The 22405-nt window shown below is 43.6% G+C and overlaps 1 protein-coding gene across 1 annotated transcript in view; it reads right to left on the bottom strand.

The window, feature by feature from the left end:
- msh3 (mutS homolog 3 (E. coli)) overlaps positions 1–22405 on the bottom strand; it is a 40632-nt gene that overhangs the window by 14347 nt on the left and 3880 nt on the right. The window contains exons 9-20 of the mRNA XM_076099525.1: positions 18378–18487; positions 18060–18174; positions 17333–17417; positions 15900–16009; positions 14144–14276; positions 11458–11645; positions 10271–10439; positions 9937–10001; positions 9123–9239; positions 8813–8920; positions 7567–7681; positions 6981–7138 (exon numbers count right to left, since the gene is read on the bottom strand). Coding sequence (XP_075955640.1) covers positions 6981–7138; positions 7567–7681; positions 8813–8920; positions 9123–9239; positions 9937–10001; positions 10271–10439; positions 11458–11645; positions 14144–14276; positions 15900–16009; positions 17333–17417; positions 18060–18174; positions 18378–18487 — 1473 coding nt within the window. The remainder of the gene's footprint in view (positions 1–6980; positions 7139–7566; positions 7682–8812; positions 8921–9122; positions 9240–9936; positions 10002–10270; positions 10440–11457; positions 11646–14143; positions 14277–15899; positions 16010–17332; positions 17418–18059; positions 18175–18377; positions 18488–22405) is intronic.

Below are 22405 nucleotides of genomic sequence, written 5' to 3'. Positions count from 1 at the left end.
GTAGTCATGAACCAAAAACATTATTGTAAATACTAAAACACAGAGAAGTACTAGAAGGCCAGAATCATCTAATTATTTTTGATTTGGGAATAATTTGTTTTCAGAATTCATGTCAATGCCTCGATTATAAAAATGCCACCTGTGGTTTGGATTCATTCTTTTTTAGATTTTGTGTTTTTCTTCCACAAACTCAGTGAACCTGCTCCTCCTCTTCTCCTTCCACAACTACATACACACCGAGAAAAGAAGAGGTGAGATGGAAAAGGGAAGGGTGTGAACAAAGTGAGAGAAAGAAACTATAACACCGCGAGGTTCCTTTTTCTAAACCAAGCAGAAGAACAAGAAGGAAGTCAACCTGCAGCTGCAGGGCGCGGTCACAGTCACATGTCACAGTCTGACCTCCAGGCCTCAACATTACGCTCTTTTGAAGAGGCCACGTTCAATTCTCAACATTGTTTCCACGACTTGTGAAACTCTGCTTACAAATGTGTCTTCTCTTCTGAGGTTAATTGGGTTTAACATCCAGCCATTTGTGAAATTCCTCCAGGTTTTATTTTCCAATTAATCAGGATTTATCCTCATTCAGCCTGAAGCGTCGCAGATTAAAAAAATATTTAAAAAAAACAGTAAATAAAAAATGATTCTGCAACACTAACATGCCCCAATAAATAAAAAAAGAATAATCTTGCAGCACCATCAATCGTTTATTCGCTTTGCATCCATTTTGTCACAAACAGAACGGATGCAGACTTCCAAATGTTATTTTATGTCCATGAAACTCATCAATGTCAACATTCATTGAAACTAAAACCTTGATGTGTTTTTTTTGGGCCAGTTTGGGTTAAATCTTTGAACTGAGCAGGTGCTCCAGAAGGGGTAGCTGGACTAATGTGAACAAAATGATGTGGACGCCTCCCTCCAGAACCATCGACATTAATCTGCTGCTATAAACTCCTTATACAGGAACACCAACATATTCTTGCGTGAGGCCCAACGTGTGATGAGAAACAACACTTACTGCACAGCCGAGACTGCATGTAATGACTGCATTGACAAATACTTCAAGCATAAGTATTGTTGATGATGTTGCACCGTCGCTGGAGGCAAAACTTTAAAGGCTATGGTGACAGAAGATCAAAAAGTGGAACGAGACTACCTTGAACACTTTTGATGTTGCCAACCGTCGAGCCCGCGTCAAAAGATATCACCGATTACAGAGACACAATGACAACACGTTGACTTCTTTACACGCCTCACAGCCCGTTTGAAAGCACTGATACAGGCTGACAGACGGAGCTGGGACTCCAGCTGGATCACAGATGCCCCGCCAGTCAGCTTTTTTTCTCACCTCCAAATCTGTCTGTTTCCCGCCTAGGTTGTCCTTCAACATAGCACCATGTTATCAATGAACCACCGACAGGAGCCCCCAGCACACCAGTTACCACGGTTACGCCACACGCCACATCGGAGAGGGGTGTGGCCGACATGCTGCTGCATTTCATTTGCCAATTTCTAGTTTGTGCGAGGGCATGTATGCTAAGGCTCAGGGGGGGATTATGACAATCAGATCTATACTGCGTGGCAGGAAGGACAGACGAAAAGATGGAGCGGCCTTCACACCACTGATGAGTGGACGTACAGCAACAACACATACACACACACACACACACACACACACACACTCCACCAGCTGGCTGTCCCGCTGCTCTGCATCCAGGTCCTCGTTCCCGCCAAATAAAACGATCCTGAAAATAGAGTCATTCATCATCACCGGCTCACACCTCTCTGGAACACACGATTAGCCACATTTCAAGTGTATTTCTGGAACTCAAGATGAATTTGTTGCTCTCAGATTGCCCAGTTATTTTACCTATTTGTACCTAATGACATCACTCTATTCTAATCAATCAAAACTTCTTGTTTTTTTTGGCAAAAAACGAAACAAAATCAAAACCCCCAAAGAGAAAAAAAGTTACATGGAGGAGCTGTGAATGGAGTTTAGTCTGGTTTCTTCAATGACAACGGCTGTCCTAAAGAAATTAAGGCTTCGCACGTCCTCTCAACCTGTTGCATCCTATGTTTTACTGATAACAGACAGAGAAGGTAAAAACACATTAACACCATTAGGTAATAACATGAGCCAATGATTGTTTCATGGTTGGATTTTGCCTTCAAAGCTTGACTTTCTTTTGTTTTATTGACAATACATTTTTCTTGTTGTACTCCGTGTACTGAAGCTAATTGATCAGCAAAATCAGTTATCTTATTTTCTGATACTTATGTTTGGTTTGTTCAGCCTTTGTTGCTCCACTGATCCTGTGTGAGTTTAAATTGCAGTTTATTTACTTTTTAAACGTCGCCTACAAGATGGCACAAGCACGCTGACGCTGCAGCGCCATAACAACTCCATTTAGGATGCGACGTTCTTCCACACCGCTGTAGCTGATGATGTCACACGGCGACCCGTAGGCCCCGACGCACTCACAACAGTTTGTGAGGTCTTTCTGGGTATGAGCCACATTTCTGGGCCCCAAAAGAAAAGAGAGAGAAAATAAAATCTCACTGCATTTTCTGAGAGGAGGGGAGCTCATGTAAGACTTTAGTAAAACACGCATAATCACTGCTACGAGTCCATGGCCGATTAAAAAGGTCCTTTTCAAAAACGCGGTTTTACATTCTGCTTCCTCTGGCTGTTTCCATAACAACCATGAAGGGATGGAAGAATGTGCTCTATAACCTTCAGGACTCAATGCCGACAATAAAACACACACACACACACACACACACACACACACACACACACACACACACACACACACACACACACACACACACACACACACACACACACACACACACACACACACACACACACACACACACACACACACACACACACACACACACACACACAGAATTATGGTCAAACCACTGCATGGGATATTTGTAAAAAAACAAACAAATGCTGTTGCACAGTGGCTGTGAAAGTATTGAAGATATGTAAACAAAGAGAGGTCTTGTAGCTCTCCCCTGCTTACCTCTGGTGCACAGATTTTTCAAGTGTATATGTACATTACTTCTGTATTTATTTCAATTTAGACTTTTCTTTTTTTTATTTAGGTTTGTGATGGTTTAAATGCAGTTGTACAGAGGGGGGTGGGCAGGAAAATAAAACGACTCAGCGAGGCGGCATGCTGCTTTAAACCAATCTCCAGATAATTCCCTTTATCCTCATTGATAATCAATCATCTGGATCAGTTCAGACAGGATATCCCATTAGACACCTACGCGTCATCATTACCCCCCCCCCCCCCACAGAGTCTGCTTATTCCACTCACAAGCTCTCACTCCACGTCCGTCTCCCCTCTCGCTCATAAACACACAACAAGATGAAGCAGTTCCCAGCGCTGCGTCTACTAGGCTCGACACAGCAGTGGGAATTGATTGAGCGATTACGACCCCGACCGATTCTCCTCAGGATCTCGGTGGTAGAGAGGGGCCTGAGCGGTCCAATTAGAAACAGTAAGGACAACGGAGGAGCGGTAGCAGAGGAGGTGAGGAGAGGACAGCCGGGGTGTGTTTTTTCTGTGGACATTAATTAGCTCTTTAAGGTGCTTTTTCTTTTCTTTTTTGGAGAGAAAGAGAGAATATTGATCTTTAACCCACACGTGCAAACACATCCTGGACTGCTTTACTTTTGTAGACCTTCACTGACTGAAGAACACTTATTCTCTAAGATGACCCTACGTTGAACCAAAACCTGACACAAATTACTCCCTAATTAAAAGTATGTTGTTTCTTTTTTAAGGATTCTTGTCAAAGAAATATCCTTTTTGTGTTTTTATTAAAGCAGAACAGTAGGGCTATAATACGTAACATCCTCAGTTGGCATCCCGCTGGGGACCTCTGTGTTGCATGTCACTCCACAGCTCCTTGCTGTAATCTCAATACAACTCGAACAAAGCGGATCGATTTAATCCCAGATTTTATGACTCTGGGCTCCTGAATGACTTGCTTTCCTGCAGGAAGAAGACATCAATAACCTTAGTTTACAAAGCAAGTAAAATAGCTTTTGTGATAAGCACAACTTCGAAAATGTTCAAGATAATAAAAAGTGAAGAAGAAACGTGGAGGAGAGGGAGAACAAATGAGCCTCCCATCATCTGGTCATGTTCTTCAGGTTTAGTGTTTTGCTGATGGTATTTTAAAAGATGTTGGTGCTACAGACATTTCATTCAAAGTAAACACGTTTTTTTTTTTTTAAATGCATTTATATTGTAAGCTTATTTCTATTTGACAAATTTAACTTTGAATAGCACTTAACAGTTCTGTGCGAACCGACATGTTTTTTTAATATAATTTTGGGTTTGGTTTTTTTAGCTTTTGTTTTCAATTTACAGAATACATGTTCTGCACTATTATTAATAAATCTCCAAGTTTTATAATCAGTTCCTTAGTTCTGTCCACTCAACCCAACCGCCCCATTCTAATAAACCCAAACGCTGACCCTAAAGTAGACCCTTAAATATGTGAGAACCAGCCAAAATCACCTCATTACGCTAATGTCAAGTCCAAAAGCGCCAACTGCTTCTCTCAATGACAGAGGTACGAACGCACACACACACTGTTGGTGTGCTGACAGGTCTCTGGCACCCACTGGGTTAATACATAAGAACATGCTTAAACCCTCGACAAATAAAAAAGACAATTACACACATCTGCAAGCCATTAGGTCTAATGACATAGTGCAGCAGAGGCAGCATAACGGAGACCGTACAGCATATTGGCCTATGTTCCACACTAATATGTAGTCGGGGCTGGAAATGGCGTGCAGAGCTTACTGCTACTCTCATCATAATGAGAATAATCATCAGCACGGGGGGGGGGGTCTTCTCCAACAAAGCCTCATTGTCTGAGGGTTTCTACGATACAGAGAGCTGCATCGTACAGAACCATGGTGGAACAATAGAGCAGGCCTTGACTCTTCCATTTCTTCCCCCCCACCCCCACCCCATCACACACTTCCTCCCGTGTGCTGAGGAACCCAGTGGGATTAGAAGAGATTAGTACGAGTGTCAGTCCTAGAGATAAACCGGACCATGTCACAGACGATGAAGGTGAAACAAAACAAGGTGAATGAGGTGGGGGGGGTTTGTCTCCACCTGTGTCCTATGTGTAGTTGGACCAATATGAAATAACCTGCAGCGATGAAGGTGCGTTTTGCTCCATTGCTGTTGTCATGGTCACTATCCTTGTCTTCCTGTCGAAAGCTAGAAAAAGTCACTCGGGTATCACTTCTTGAGTGTGTTTGTCCATCAATAAATAGCAAGAAACACTCTCGCTTCTTTTGTCACTTTTACATTAAGGACTAGATATAGAAGAGAGCTTTTATGCATTGATGTATTCTTATGAACCCGTTTTGAATGTGTCATTATTTATGGATGTCTCATCTTTAATGTGCTTGCCAGGGAAAATAAACACACGCACATTGTAGTCATCAAGAGACTACAAGCAAACTGGGTGCCTTTTTCTCTGCAGCTGCATCAAATGATTTTATTCATCTTGTGTTTCTGTGGCATCCACACTGCTTCATGGAGCCAATTCACAAGCTAAAGGATTCACAGTTAAGTGTCAGTTCATCACAATACAAAAAAAACATATTTAAACATATTTTCTAAGTTAAGTCGCGCAACTTTCAACAGTTTTGATTTAGAGTACTCCTTCGGAAGAAAGTAGTCCCAATGAAAGCTGTTTACCGTGTGCTCTGTGGGCTAACTAGCGTTTCCTTTCTGGACTGAGATGTGGCTGTTAATGTAATTATTCAAAGGAGAGATGGATTAAAACAACTGCTGCAGAGGAAGTCCTACTGGAAATCTTTTCCAAATTATCTTTATTGAAAGTATCAAAAAAGATTAAGACCGCATCAGTCAAAGATCCCACATGTTCACATACCTCTGCTCCCTCCGAAGATAATATTAAATAATAATAATAATGTTGAGTAGTCCAATAAGTTGATCAATGAATGAAAAAAATAAGCCCACAAAAACATTTAATTATAACTTGTGTACTTACACAACAAATACAAAGTCATATCCGATATCTCTTCACCAGGTTATATCTAGTGTCTCAAATTCATACCAAGCCTCAAGGGCGGGGCCAACACCTGCTGTCTCACCAATCAGAATCCTGATCTACTGAAAGTGACGTATTTACTTTTTTTTTTTAATCGATTGGCTTTTTTAAATTTGATGCCTTAGTATATAGAGGTTTGAATAATGAAATAGATTATAAACGCTTTTTAATTGTATTTTTTGATGGGACTGCATTATATGATTTGTATCATTTCTTTCACTTACTTTGATATCATTGTGATACTCATTCTCTGTATCTGTTAGTCGTTTCATAATGTCTATTTCTGGTGTGTTGTCCATTTAGAGTACCAGGTTTAAACAATCTGTTTTCACTATTTCCGTCCAGATGAAGTCCTTCGGCTTTATTGCATATCCATTGAATCGTTTATCAATGATGCAACATTGGTAGGTCATTAGTAAAGTGGCAACATTAAACGAGCAATATAAAATATCCAGAGCATCTGGAATGTAAAGATATAGGGGAGTGTGTGTCGTAATCAGAGCTTCTCTGTGCTTTGTTGACATAGCTGGGCCGACCGCGCGTACTTTCAGTGCATGTGAGCGCGCCCCGCTGGCTCGCTCAAGGCCGCCGCTCTGCACCGCTCTCATACGGCGGCTACAGCTGATAACGACGGCGGCGTCATGGAAGCGTAGCACCCACCCTCCAGCTCCTTTAGGTAAACACTGTTGGCAGTTTGTACGGTTAGCGCTATTAGCACCGTTAGGTATGAGCCGCCGGCTCAGGCGCCACCTTGTTGAGAGCCGTTGAGGCAATCGAAATGCTCCCGATCCCGTGTTATGCAACTTTAAATCAGACCACCAAAGACAGATTTATATTTGTGTCCATACCTGGTATAAATGCCGTCCAGCATGCCCAGGCGGGCCTCAGAGGCCGGGACGTAGGAGCCCATCTGAGCCATAACACAGATCAGGGCCACCTGGCGGATGTAGGAGCTCTTACCCCCCATATTAGGACCAGTGATTATCATAGTTCTCCTGCCATCGCCCTGTGAGAGAGGAGAGGGAGAGGAGAGGAGAGGAGGGGGAGGAGAGGAGAGGAGAGGGAGGAGAGGAGAATAACAGTGACATAGACAGAAGGCGATGAGAGAGACAGAATAAGATATTTGCATGCTGTCCTGCACAGCTGAGGAGGTGGGTGGATTGAAAGCTTGGCTTCTCTTCCTATTGGCTTGTGCTTCTGTTGCAAAATTAACCTACACCCACTCCAGCACTGAGCGAGGAAGTGTGTGTGCGGTGCCATGCAAGTCCATATGAGTGTGCATCGCGTGTATTTATGTGTGTGAGGGCTGTTACACATTTGTTTCAGAACTGCCTTCAATGAGCAAACGTTGTGTGTTTTGGCTCAACTTGTTGTTCGAAGCACTCTGAATGAGCCTGTGTGTGTGTGTGTGTGTGTGTGTGTGTGTGTGTATACCTGTAGTTCAGTGAGGTTGGGCACATACTGGTTGTGCTCTCCCATCAGTAAGTCGATGGCCGGGTGTCTGCCGTCCCGGATCATAATCTGACGCTCACCTTCACACACCTCTGGCCTGGGCACAGAGAACACTCTCAGCAAGTTGGGCACATACACAACCAATTCAACACAAACACACACACATACATGTCTAGAAAAGGCATTATCATTATAACCATGGGCCCTGAAACTGAAACTGTGAAAATGTAACACGATATCAATCAATCACTCAAACTAAAACACTAACACACATAACAAAATTGAATTAAGAAAAAGAAACAAAAAAGAAAAAGAATGAATAAACAGTGAAACATATATTGGACAATAATATTGGCCTAATCAACGAATAGTTTGGCAAATCCGCTTTTTGACTTTTTTTGCAGAGAGATGAGAAGGCGCAGTAACTTCCTGGCAACATACTAGAAACATACTCGACTCCCGGGCCAAGAAATAGCCCGACACATACTGTGACCCCTCGTTAAACTACAACATGTTCTTTTTACTCTTCACAGCTTCAGACAGAGCCAGGCCAGCCGTTTCCCCCTGCTCCCAGTCTTTATGCTATGCTAACCGGCTGTAGCTTCATGTTTAGCGTACAGACATGAGTGGTATTGAGCTTCTTCCTCTAGCTCTTGGCAAGAACGCAAACGTAAACGTGTATTGCCCTTAATAATAATTAAAAAGGTACTCAAAGGCACTTTACATGGTAAAAACAGAAACAATAAAAGCAATAAAACAAATATAAACAAGGCAGAGAGATGACATAACTAGCATCACAGGGTAAATGTCAAACTATTCCTTTAAAAAACATATTTACACGCAAGAGAAGTAGAGACGTAAGGAGAGCAATGGCAAAACAGAAGATAGTGATTTAAAGAGGAGCTGCAAAAAAACAGGGACTGCAGTACGAAGTCGTGGATGGATGTGAAGCTATAACAACAAATTTGACAATATAAAGGTGTGTGTGTGTGCATGTGTGTGTGTGTGTGTGTGCATGTGTGTGTGGGAGAGATGTTGGCGTTTTGGCTGAGCACGCTGCGGATCCCGGTGCACACTCCCACATACAGCCTGTCTGAGACTATAGGACACGACACAGGACACCCACACACACACGTTATTACACACACACAAACACACACAGGCGCACGCATACACACACACACACACACACACACCAATATTTACGGTTATCATGAGAGGACATCACCTGCAATAGTCCCCTTGTTTAGCCACCTCAGCCAATGAAAAGAGACAGTCCATGGTTGCTAGGTGACTAATAGCCCTTTTCATGGTGTGATAGTGCTCCCCAAACTGACTGTGGAGAGAGAGAGGAAAGAGATTTTGAAGTGTAAATTAAAGTAAGTGCACACTGTGTTCAGAGCAGACGACACTGACGGTCCACTCGACCAAAACAGACGGGCAGAGCTGAGAGCCGAGCAGGTATCTCTCAGAACCAGAGGCCGGCCGACATGTTTTTTGTGTGTGCGTGTGTGTGTGTGTGTGTGTGTGTATCATACTCCAAAAAATTGGTCCACTCCCTCTGGCAGTCCAGCAGCAGCTGCTCTCGGAGCTGCAGCAGCTTCTTGTAGCGCTCCGCCAGGAAAGGAGAGTGATACCTGCTGACTGCCTTGGTACTGCAGGGGCGGGGATACATACAACAGGTTACAATATTATACTTCAACAAGTACTGAGACTGCCAGACAACAAATGTGAGTGGTTCCCAGCTTCTCATGGCACACGAGCAGTGAGTCCACGTAGCTCGTCGCTTTCTGAAAATGGATGCCGTCTTTTCATCGTCCGCGATGGAAGTCCAACATTCACTTTCCCTTCAGCTCTGTTTTTGGTCTTCGCCAACTCCTGAGGGAAGTTTCTGGCTAAATTCTCCACTATGCTTATCAGCTAGTCAGCCATGAGCGTTTTCCAACTCCCGTTTGGTGCTGCACAGGTAGTGTGGAGTGGGTTTGTCAGAGTTTTTTGATTGAAAGCAGCTGCATCATGAAACAAGGTAAAGCAGAAACGTGAGATAGAAACTAAAAGAGTAAAGTTGAGGACCGTAAAACCAGAAGTGCGGCTTTAAACCATGACAGGATTAGTTCCATCACCTAATTACCTTGTTGTATAGTTTAAAATAGTGCTTTTACTATGGTTACTTGCAGTTAAACACACTTCCGCTGTGGTATTTTGGTCATGTATTTCGTAGTTTATTTATATTTTGTCTTTTTGCTCCAACTATTTGATAAAAGTGTAGGTGTGTGTGTGTGTGTGTGTGTGTGTGTGTGTGTGCGCATGTGTGTGTGTGTGTGCGTGTCCGTCCTGCAGCTGTGAGCTCACCTGCTGATTTTGACCCAGCCAGGTGGAACAGTGGACGACAGCGAGTTCTTCACCTCAATCAGAAACTGAGGGCAGGGGAGGAAGAGGAGGAGGAAGACTTTGATAAATAAGACTGGAGCAGACGGACAAAACAATGTGTCAATCTTGATTAAAACTGACACACAACGATACGAGAAAACGCACGCGCAGACATCGGATCACTGCCGTGACTCACTCCTCCGCCCGAATCAGGCCATCAATCTCCTCCCTCCTGTCTTTCACTCTCAGCCACACACACACACACACACACACACACACACACACGCACGCACATGCACACGCACACAGTGGGTACCTCCTGTCCAGAGACTGTGGCGTAGTCCAGCGCCGGGGCCTTCAGTGTCTGTCGGATTTCTTTGCGGTGGTCTTGAATCTGGCTGACGACGGCCTGGATCTGCTCCCTCCTTTCCCGCAGCACCGGGAAGCCGGACAGGTCTGAGAACAGCTCCGTCTTATTTCCTGTCCTACGCAAACACAGAACCGCAGAGTCCGAATGTGACAGCGGCTGGTAACAAATCATAGTACACATCAGGGGGACAGGCACACAACACAGGACAGCTTCTGAGACAACCTGGTCAACCTACCTGTTCAGGAGCAAAAACCTTTTGGGCCTAATTTTATGGTACTGTGGTGTGTTTTTGTGATCTTCACATAACTTGTTTCTAGATATGTCAATATGCAAATCCAAATGAATCCAATGTAGAAGAGTCAGAGACACCAATTTATCCATCAGCAGATACGTTTTCAATTTGAGATATCTTTAACAAACAAAGATTTTTCAATATGCATGTGTGTGTGTGTGTGTGTGTGTGTGTGTGTGTGTGTGTGTGTGTGTGTGTGTGTGTGTGTGGCGGCTCCCGGATCCACAGTATGTTCATGTAAAAATATGCTGCTGCTGCAAGTTCTCCACTTCTTAGTTTTGAGATGATGATAATACAGTACTATCACAGCAACTGAATTAGCAACACAGCTTTCCCAAAAACAGTAGTATTCTAAGTCTCCACGGTTACAAAAAAAAAAAAAAAGAGTTAATAAATTGATCAAAACCATGATCAAGTTTTGATAATGGAGGCACACTGGCTGGTTCTTAAAATGTGATGATTCGCTGCCTTTCTAAGTCTTGTATCATTGCTAATAGAAACTATTTGGGCTCTGGAGTGTTTGGGCATTTTTCATTAGTTGGACATTTTATAGGCTGAACAATGAATCAGTTGATGTAAAAATAAAAATAAAAAAATCAATAGTGTAATCTCACTGCATATCTGCCAGACCACAGTGAGTGTAAACAACAAAGCAATTTAAATGATGAAATGTTGACTTGATTGACCGCATTCTTTAGTAATAAACAATAATGACCACTCAGACAAAATCTATGACTAAGACATTCTGAGTAAATCTGCTTTAACAATGAATTACCACTTAATCACGGTGTCTGGAGAGATCTGTTTTTGCATCCTCCCTCTCGTGCTGCTGGATACTCACTTGGCAGCCCTTTCATTGAGCACCTTGAGGTGGCTGTGAGCGGGAGCCAGCAGGTCGGGAGCGTCCAACAAGAGGTCTCGGAGGAGCGCAGAGCCGATCTGTGACTGGATAGCTGGGAGCAAGGCCTGCAGTTCACTTCCCAGTCGAGAAAGGCCGCTGCTAATGAGGTAAAACTCCTGTGTGGAAGACTGGAACACATAAAGACATGCACATGACTTGATGAAGCGTAAAGGGTTGAGCCACCGCTGGTTAGGGTGGTGAGGGAAGATGCAATTGATCAGAAGGCGATGGCCGTGTTGTGTTACTGGGGTGTTCTGCAAACCAGCTAGATTAGGTCATTAAATCTCATGGCAGCCTAGCTTAAACAGCAACCATCTATCACAGCCAAAACTCTGAGAGACACCACTCATTAGCAGCAGCAGAGTCTGCGAGGCTTCACAACATGGCACCGAGAAAATAAACGCTGCTTTACTGCGTTGGACGTGGGACAAAATGTCATTTAAATGCAGATACAGGATTTATTCAGAACTTCAGTCGCTGCTATCAGCCTCTACTGATGCCAAACACCACCAAGACAAATGTATTTACATTTATCATCACTTTTAAAGATGAAATATAAAAAAAAAGACCTTTCACATCCCCGATAATATCGTGCACCTATTTAAAAGTATAATCAAAAGACACTTACAAAAGTGTATTTCTTAGAATTTTTATATCAAAATCGAATCATCCAAACAAAATATGACGTGTGTAATAGTACCAACCAATGATATGATAATATCCATCCATCAATCTGCAACTTTTAGTGACAAGTGAGGTGTGTGTGTGGAGCCACAGTCGTCCGTGGCTCCCATAGACTGTACCGAAGAAGTGGACGTAGTCACGGTGACAATTTTGAAGACTTGAGTTCGACATTTTGGCCGCCGCCATCTTAGTTGTTGTTCTTTTGCAACCAGAAGTGACACCAGAGGGTGGAGCTAAGTACAACCGAAGACATTTTTAGGCAACCAAAATGTTACAGTTAACATTTAAGAACTGAAAACAAACTGTGAAAGATTTAAAGTTTACTGAAACACGGACAATTCCCAGACTGGACAACACCGTGGTAGCGACCTGTCAATCACAATGTAGCCCCGCCCTAACACATACTCTGCTTTATCTCATTTTACTCTAAAAGGGACCATCATTTACTAAATGAACATCATGCTGTATTGAAGAAGACTTAAAACTAGCATCTGAGACCATAAACTCATGTTCACAATATTCACTGAGGTAATAAATCAAGAGAGAAGTAGAGTCATTTTTTCATAGACTTCTATACAATCAGACTTCTTTTTGCAACCGGAGGAGTCGCCCCCTGCTTGACATTAGGAAGAATGCAAGTTTAAAGCAGAACAGGAGGTTATTATTATAAACCCGCCCACTTTTTAGCGGTCCAATCGAATGCAAATGGTTTGATTTCAATCCCACTTGTAACTGAAGAAACCTAAAACATTCAAGACAAAGATACTCCACAGCAAAAGAAACAAAGCTGGCTATAGCCGGATAATGTTTTCTTCAACATCAATGCTAAACATTAAACCCATGATCACTTCAGATAAAGTCACGTTACTGATTAATCAATGCTGTGCATGAAAACACCTCGTAAGAGGGCCGATATCGTAGATTATATTGACTTCGAATTGCCATTGGTGATGTCAAAGTATAGTCGGCAAGTCATGAAAGGTTAATGAGAGTCACACTGACAATGTTTTATGGCATTAATCACATGCTGCTGTTTTAATGGTCCCCCATGTCAGCAGCTCTTGTGATGCTCTTTTATGAACCCAAACAGACAGTGACTGGAGACAGTAAGCGTGCCCTTCCTCCCATTATGTCAATGGAGCCGTAGAGACACAGGCCATTACACACAGGCACATTTATCAACAGATGGGCAAAAAGACAATTAAGGCTCCCTCCGTGTGTGTGTGTGTGTGTGCATTCAGTGACATTTGATTGTTTTCTTTTAACAATGTATGAAGGAGTCAGAAAGTTGAACATGAGCTCAGACCAGAGGCCCTCTCTCATCTCCGTACAACACACACACACACACACACACACACACACACACACACACACACACACACACACACACACACACACACACACACACACACACACACACACACACACACACACACACACACACACACACACACACACACACACACACACACGGGACGGAGCCTAGTTCTGACATTTCAAAAATGGGTCCAAAGGGAAATGAGATTCTGTCAGACAATCAGCAAAGTGCCATCTGAGGCGACTGCTCCCTGTTGTTAATCAAGAAGCACGCCATCAAAGAGAGAGAGAGAGAGAGAGAGAGAGAGCGAGAGCGAGAGCGAGCAAATTGTCTTGGTTTTCATTTTTATGCAAAACAGCCAGAAATAGCTTTTTCTTTTCCTGCCTTTGTCAATTCTTTTGTAGTTTTGACCATTTTTGTTCGAGCAGTTTTTGCCTGTTACTACACCCACACATCTCAGCTTAGGTTGGTCAGTGAAGTGTTATCATAACTGACAGAATGATTACCAGTCCGACAGAAATGAGACCAGGGTTGTGGAAACAAAACAACAAAAGATATCATCCGAAGGGCATGAGTGTGTGTGTGTGTGTGTGTGTGTATACTTTCTTTTATATTGCTTTTTACCTTTTTGTGGTAGATGCTGCAGATGCCTCTCTCCAGGTCGGGCAAATGCGACAACAGGGATTTGACGGAATTCAAAGTGAGCGAGTGCGACTCCAGGATCTCCTGCACAGCATCCTGCCTCTCTGAGATAGACCTGTGGGGTTCACCAAAGAAAAAGGAAAGAAAGAAAAGAGAGACTTTCAGAAAGTAGATGGGAACGACGGAAGGCAAAGAGTCAAAGAGATCAAACATCTTCAACCTGCAAAATACATTTTCTTTTTTGGAGAGCTGAATTGGACTTGATTGAAAGGTGCCAGTCGCCTGAACAGCTTTAAGTCATCCAGCTATAAAGGGAGTGATTACATTGTTATCTATATTATGTATATTTCCACATTCGTTTTCAGTATCTTTAGGTCTCTGGTGATAAATACAGTTGGATCTGGATTACTGCAGTATTAAAATGTGTGTATTAGTTGAAAGAAAGTAGCTCAACCTTGGCAATATTTTAGTATTTCTTTTACAAAACATGAAAGGTGAGAGCATAACGTGTTAAAAACCTGTAAACTGCTGACTAAATGGACTGAAAAAAGCAAAGGAAGTCAAGCTTTGTTATGTAATAAAATGGACATCGAACTAGCACTCTATCATGACTGTACATGTGTGAGTGTGTGTGAGAGAGTGTGTGTGTGTGTGTCATGTGCTGCTGTACCGTGTGTCTTGGAATTAATGTGCCTGCATGTAATCTGGATTTTATTTGACGTTGAAATTCTGTAGAGCAGCTATCTGTATAATCTGAGAGCAGTGCCCAATCCGTGGCTATAATCCCTGCACTGTGGGAGGGAGAGGGCCACAGACACACAGACACACACACACACACACACACACACACACACACAATAATATGGATAATACAATAACACTGCAGAGAGAACTGGGACAGTACTGCAATAATATAACTGAGAGGCTGTTTGTAGCAGAGGTGCTGTGAGTCAGTTGCAGCATTTTTATTTAGAAAGGAACACTTTATATGTGTTGTTTTTCACCTTGCAGTGTTTCTGGAGAAGAGAAACAACTGTTGGGTGAAAGAATAAGTAAGTATTCACATTCAAATATCACATATTTACATTGACATTTAAGTCAACACGTGAAATCGAACATGAGAAAAATAGTCGTGTGATTTTATCAAAATAAAAAGGGCCCTCTGCTACAAGTTTGTATTATTTCTGATCTTGACAAGGTATTTAATTGTTCATATCATATATTCCGATGTGAACTTCTGCTTTCCGACCTACTGAGACAATTTTTTTGCAGCTTGAAAAAGAATAAATAAATTCAAGTAATAAGTAGAGCTCTTTGTGGGACGGTAAACAGCATTGTAATGATGCATTCATGGCATATCAAAATAATCGTAATAACCAGTATCCGATTTGTAAAATGGCATACACGCCAAGATTCAAGTCACAATTATGACAGTATTTTTCAGAAAAAGTCTTTTGTTCCAGGGAATCAAATGTCAATGTAATGGATATAATGTCAAATTGTCAATACACAGGGTTTTTAATCTCCACAATCATTGGAACCGTTCCCGACCCACATGACGTGAAAGCGGCGTCAGTGCAAAGAAGTGGTTCTGTGATCCAGATAGCCTCACAGAGCAAACTGTAATTGAGCGGCGCTGTAAAACTGAATGACATAACCCGGAGAAGGTAGCCGGATCAGTTCTGCTCAGCACCGACTGCAGCCCTTCATCAGAGGCCAGAGGGTGTCCTGTACTCACCGCGGGTCTGTGAGGGGCCGGCTCGCCCACTTCCTCATCAGTCTCCTCCCAAATGGAGTGCGAGTGTGATCCAACGCCCACAGCAGACTGCCCCTCACGCCGCCATCTGTCTATCATGGAAAGAACGCACACAAAACACAGCTTACGCGTACATCATTTGAGTCCGCTGAATTTTCAGAAAGAAGAAAAAAAAGAAAGAAAAAAACCCTGATGATGTAATGAATGTAAGAGGTGAGCAGGGGATGGAGGCCACAAGCAGTCAGGTGAGGAGGTTTGAACTGAGCCTGAACTCCATGTGTGACAAACATGCCACGGCAGCAGCGGAGTCGTGCTGAACCTTTGAACTGTCGCCCACGCGAGCCTGACTAGTCACTGAGCATTTTCTTGTGATCGGTGAAATGACAGTTTAACTCACCCATTAAATTCTTTCACAGTCCGCTGTGCAACCATGACTGCAAAAGTGATTTCTGCAAGATGCACAGACCTAATCTGGACAGGTTTGACACACGTGTGAGACGGTAATTGCACTGGGAAGGTGACTATCTACCTGGTGAGCCGAATGACATCTGTAGCCGGGCTGCTGTCAACACTTTGGTGCTGAAAGCTCCCTAAAATAAGAGAATAAAGCAGGTCTGTCTACTCCTTTTACAGACATGAATGTAAAAACTCCCAACAGACCTGACTTGACAGCAAAGACAGTCAAATTAGACAATAAAAGAAAATCAAGGGTCAAACGCCATGCGGGCGCTTCTTTCTGTCTTAATGCCGACATCAGTATGCTAACAACTACGACGCTAACATGCTAATGTAGAGCATGTGTAATGTTTACCGTGTTCACCATCTTAATTTAGCACGTTAGCATGCACCTGCCATTCCAGCTGAACCATGTATGCTACGATGAAGGTCCTTCAGACCGGAAGCTAGAAATAAAGTGTTCTCTGCATTGATGTAATTGTGAGGGTATCGATTCTATCAGCTAGTTAGCATGCTAACATTTTCTCACTAGCACGAAAACATCAAGTGCAGCTGAGGCTGATGGGAGCATTAGTTTCTCAAAGTATTGGACAAAGCGATACTTTTACATGTTGATGGTGCGAGATGGAAAGCGATAAGGGGACATAAATGTTACACACCAAATTTCACAGCAATCCGTCCAATAGTTGTTGAGATGTTTCATTTAAAACCACAAACGTCCACTTCGTGGTGGTTTCAAAGAACAATGTTCAAACGCAACGTGACTTTAGTGAACAGGACTGAGAGACCTTAAAGACATGCAACTGACTGACAGGTTGTCACATGACTTCCCTTCACACACTTGAGACTTTTCCTCAAAAGACTCGTCACCAGGAGAAAGTGCAGATGTTCCTGTTTAGCCACGCCCCTTCATTACGCTTGACCAGTTGCCATGACTGCCAGCTGAGGGGTGCCGTTACCTGATTGTTGAGGATCTCCAGGTTCCTGAGGGTGGCGGCGCTGAGATTCATACCCTCCGACTCACAGGACAGACGTCGGAATGAGCTGCACATGAGCACAACATCATAATACACATCATAATCAAAATACAGCTGCAGAATTAAATGATCATCGTATCGATTAGGAAGAGGTGAAAAAATGTGACGACTTTAATGATTACACTGAAGTCAAAGCAATTCTGTGACAGAAAACTGTTCCTGTAAATGTTGAGGTCACCCCAAAGTGTTTTTTACTTGGTGAAAAGCTGCACTTTAAAGCAATGCAAGTCTACATTAAGTTGTAAAATACACTGTGGTAAACATATAAGGCTGCAAGTAATGCTTATTTTCCCTAGCTATCAATTTACTGTTTATCTTTTTAAAATAGCAGCTTAGTCTATGAAATGGCAAAACATTGCACAAAAACAATACCCAACCTCCCAGAGGCCAAGGTGCCGTCTTCAAATATCTTGTTTTGTTCAACTAAAAGTCCAAAAGTTGTGACTATTTGGCATTTTTTTCACCATCTTTGCTTGAAAAATGACTGAATCGTTGAATAGATTTTCAAAATAGACGATTATGTCCCAGACAATTAATTGTATAATCGCTTCAGCTCTACCCAGGACCTCAATGAGCAGCGGGAACAGTGGATGATTACGCTTGCAGCCTGTGTTGCTGGGTGTGTGTTAGTGTGTGTGTGTGTTTGTACCTTTCGCTCCTGAGAACTCTTTCCAAGTTGAATTCTTGGAGGTACTGGATGAGCGGCCCCAGACAGCAGATCACTGGGCTCTCCAAGGACGCAACACTCGACAGTGAGCGAGAGCCTGGAGGACACAGACGCACAAACACACCGCACTTTTTCACAGATAAACCACCGCCATGAGTCCCGGGCCACACACCTCGGACGCATCCAACATGCTCCGGCTCAACAGCGCTCTCCATCTCAATGAGTGTGTGTGTGTGTGTGTGTGTGTGTGTTAGTAACTGAAGGGAAATAAAAGGCACACGGTGACACAGACGAACACACCTTTCTCCGGGGCGTGGCAGTAGAACTCGGTGGCTGTGTTCATTGCAGAGGCGAACTCAAACTGAGCGCTGTCCCTCCTCTCAACTCTCACTCGGTCATCAGCCTGAGCGCTGGAGGGGGAAAACAACATGACAGCATTGATTCAGGAGGTCAGTGGTGCTTGTGACTGCGCGGACGGAGGAAACACGACGTCCCATATCAAATCTTTTTCCTGACTGGGAGAAAGAAAAATTAGACACAGCAACAGCCCTGCGTGTTCTGTCCTTTTGTTCAACTAGACTCTATGGACACACACACACTTTCCCTGCATCTCCCCATCGCTCCATTCACTCGCTCAGCGTCGCTGCTTTCAAGGACTCGTTTGCTTTGTCCGCTCTGTTGTTGCCAGGGCAACCAAGGCAAACACGTGGCTCTGGAGCATTTTTTCTTTCTTCCGTTTCCTAATGCTGACACACACACACACACACACACACACACACACACACACACACACACACACACACACACACACACACACACACACACACACACACACACACACACACACACACACACACACACACACACACACACACACCATAATCTCTCCCTTCAGTCACTGGTCAGACTGACAGCAAAGACTGTATGAACGTGATCGATAGAGCGCATATTGTGCCAGCCGCTCAAATGCGACCATTCATCATTTAACCAGTCGATTCAACCATATTACGAGGTTTACCAGAGGTTTACCAGAACAGCGACAATCGCTGGTATTGATCTGGGGAGAGAGGCATGTGGTGTGGCATTTCTGCAGGACCCAGCATTGTGAACCTGGGTTTAGGAAGTCTCAGTCTGGTTTGAGGTTGACAGGAAACTACAATGCTGGACACCGGTTCAGGTTTAGGTTCAGGTAACCAGCGTGCAGATAGTTTCTGTTTCAGTTGATTTCCACTAATACAATGAAGGTGAATTTATTTTGTTTTTATTATTGCTGCTCACTGCAATGAAATTACATTATACAGAAAAAGACTTGACAGTCACATTGGGAGCTAAATGATATTGTCAGCAAGCCAGCATGCTTGTTGACAAGCATATTAATGCCTGCTACACATTAATATGTGTAGCAGGTGTATTGCAGCATGCTAACGTTTGCTAATTAGCACTAAACGCAAAGCACAGCCAATGTCAGTTCTGCTGATATTTGGTCAGTTTTGTACTAAATGATGGCGCTAGAGGAAAAGTATAGAGGATCACCAGCGTGATAAGGATTCGTCCTCTGGGGATCATGAACGTAACGTAGACAGGCATCTGGGCAAACAAAAGTAAAAGTACCTCCACGTCTAGAGACACCACTTAAAGGGTAAGTGAGAAAATGTTGCTTGGGTTTAGTTCTTCATATTGACCAACCCCCCCCCCCCCCCCCCCCCAATCCTCAGAGCACTGTGATAGTGATAATTAATCAAAAGCAGGGAAGGTTAAAGGTTAAGTCGGAGATGTTGCCACCCAGAGAGCAGAGCTTAATGTGCACAGCAGATTAAGGCGCTCAATTAGTATCTATGGCTGTAGGGCGAATACAAAGCATTGAGAGCGTCCTTTAAACGTTCACACACACTCGTAAAATACACAGATTATGTCTTTTGGTGTGTGTGTGTGTGTGTGTGTGTGTGTGTGTATCTATCCTGACACATGAATACTGTCCTTGTACCCAGGACGTAATATTTACTTTCAAGAGCGTCAGTCACCGACTTAAAATCTTTGGAAAAGCGAGAACATTTGTGTTGACAGCCTCTGTGGCTCTAATCCCCGTCACTGCTCTGATCCTGACTCATGGCTCCAGGCTGTGGATGAGTAAGGCAACCAATGCCGCACCTAGCTGCCACCGAGGGACTCATTACCCGCCGCACCACGGACACACACACACACACATCCCGTTGCCAGGGGGCCCGACCCCAGAGGCGAACGTTTTAAAGGCTCACCTGGGTGGCTGTTTCTTTAACATTTTACTAATGGGTTGGAGTGATATCACTGTGATGTTAACATGTATCCATAAAAACATCCAATATCAGAATAATTTACACATCTCAAGTGTAATTCCTTTCAGTCTGATGAATCTGATGAATGATTAACTATCATGACAGAGAAAACTATCTTGGGAAGTCGCCAGTGCTAGTGACAGAATTTTTCTGTCTGAGCTGAAGAGACGAAGCTGCCATGTATTTGTATTAAACAGGCGGCAAATTGAGGAGAGTCTCGTCTCTGATGAGCACGACGCTAGAGAGCAGTGCTGCTCAAACACAATAATTGGGCTGGCCTTTACAGGTCCATCTCCGCTATAATCACTCAACACGGACGGCTGAGAAACAAAGCAGCGGGGTAGAGCGAGAGAGAGAGAGAGAAGGGAATTAATACAAATTAACCAAATCTTCCTGAATTTAATTTAAACAGGGGGGGGGGGGGGGGGTAAGAAAGTAGCAACTGGAATATAAAAAGAAAGGTAATGAGAACTGTGCACCATCACAGAGACACAAAGAGGCAGAGAGAAGCAGACATCCTTCCCGTTTATCCAAACATCTAATCGAATCCACTCCACTCCGCTGCCTCCCCAGTTTCATTTTCGGAGCATCATGCAACCGCAGGCAGCCTCCAGAGGAGCCGGTCCCCACTGGTGTGAACATGCTGGGTGCAGACCGTCGGCGGAGAACGAGACGAATGGCGGCACGATGGGAGGCAACAGGTTTCTGGCAACAGTCACAGCCGCTGAACAAAAGGACAAGCTGTTAAGCTTTTTTTTTTGTGGGGGGGGGGGGATTGTGTGGTTCACACAGCGGCCTGCACACATTAAAAGGAAGTCATGCTCATATAATCTATGTGCTTAAAGGACAGGTTACAATTTGTCAACACTGTCTTAAAACAATGTTCATAGTGTTTCCCTATTAAGTGGCAGTGGAAGAATTGTAACAGAATGAGGACATTTCATATGAAAAAGGCTGCAACTCGGAAAGATATCCACTTGATTTGAGTAATTGTGACTGCTGAAGCCTCATGTTATCTTCATCTTTTGCACAGAACAAGAACTGTAGATTTTGTCCCCCCCATCACTGACATTGAACGCACATTAAAAAATGATATATTAAAAGGCCAATATGAAGAGGGAAAATGATTACAGCAGTCCTGTTTAAATGTTCAGATTTGAGCTTTGTGACATGGTGCATTATCCTGCTGGAGGTAGCCATCAGAAGATGGGTACACTGTGGTCATAAAGGGATGGACATGGTCAGCAACAATACTCAGGTAGGCCGCGGCGTTTAAACGATGCTCAATTGGTACTAAGGGGCCCAAAGTGTGCCAAGAAAATATCCCCCACACCGTTACACCACCACCAGCAGCCTGAACCATTGATGCAAGGCAGGATGGATCCATGCTTTCATGTTGTTTACGCCAAATTCTGACCCTACCATCTGAATGTCGCAGCTGAAATCGAGACTCATCACGACCAGGCAACGTTTTTCCAATCTTCTATTGTCCAATTTTGGTGAGCCTGTGGGAATTGTAGCCTCAGTTTCCTGTTCTTAGCTGACAGGAGTGGTACCCGGTGTGGTCTTCTGCTGCTGTAGCCCGTCTGCTTCAAGGTTCCACGTGTTGTGCGTTCAGAGATGGTATTCTGCATACCTTGGTCGTACCGAGTGGTTATTTGAGTTACTGTTGCCTTTCTATCATGTTGAACCACTCTGCCCATTCTCCTCTGACCTCTGACATCAACAAGGCATTTTCGTCCACACAACTGCCGCTCACTGGATATTTTCTCTTTTTCGGACCATTCTCTGTAAACCCTAGAGATGGTTGTGCGTGAAAATCCCAGTAGATCAGCAGTTTTTGAAATACTCAGACCAGCCCGTCTGGCACCAACAACCATGTCACGTTCAAAGTCACTTAAATTCCCGTTCTTCCCCATTCTGATGCTCTCTTTGAACTTTCAGCCGGTCGCCTTCACCACGTCCAGATGCCTAAATGCATTGAGTTGCTGCCATGTGATTGGCTGATTAGCCATT

This window comes from Anarhichas minor, unplaced genomic scaffold (assembly GCF_050575085.1).
Source record: "Anarhichas minor isolate MPS153535 unplaced genomic scaffold, ASM5057508v1 ptg000025l, whole genome shotgun sequence".
NCBI classification, from domain to species: Eukaryota; Metazoa; Chordata; class Actinopteri; order Perciformes; family Anarhichadidae; genus Anarhichas; species Anarhichas minor.
Note: the sequence above shows the minus strand (reverse complement) of the source record. Positions and strands in the feature narration are given on the sequence as shown.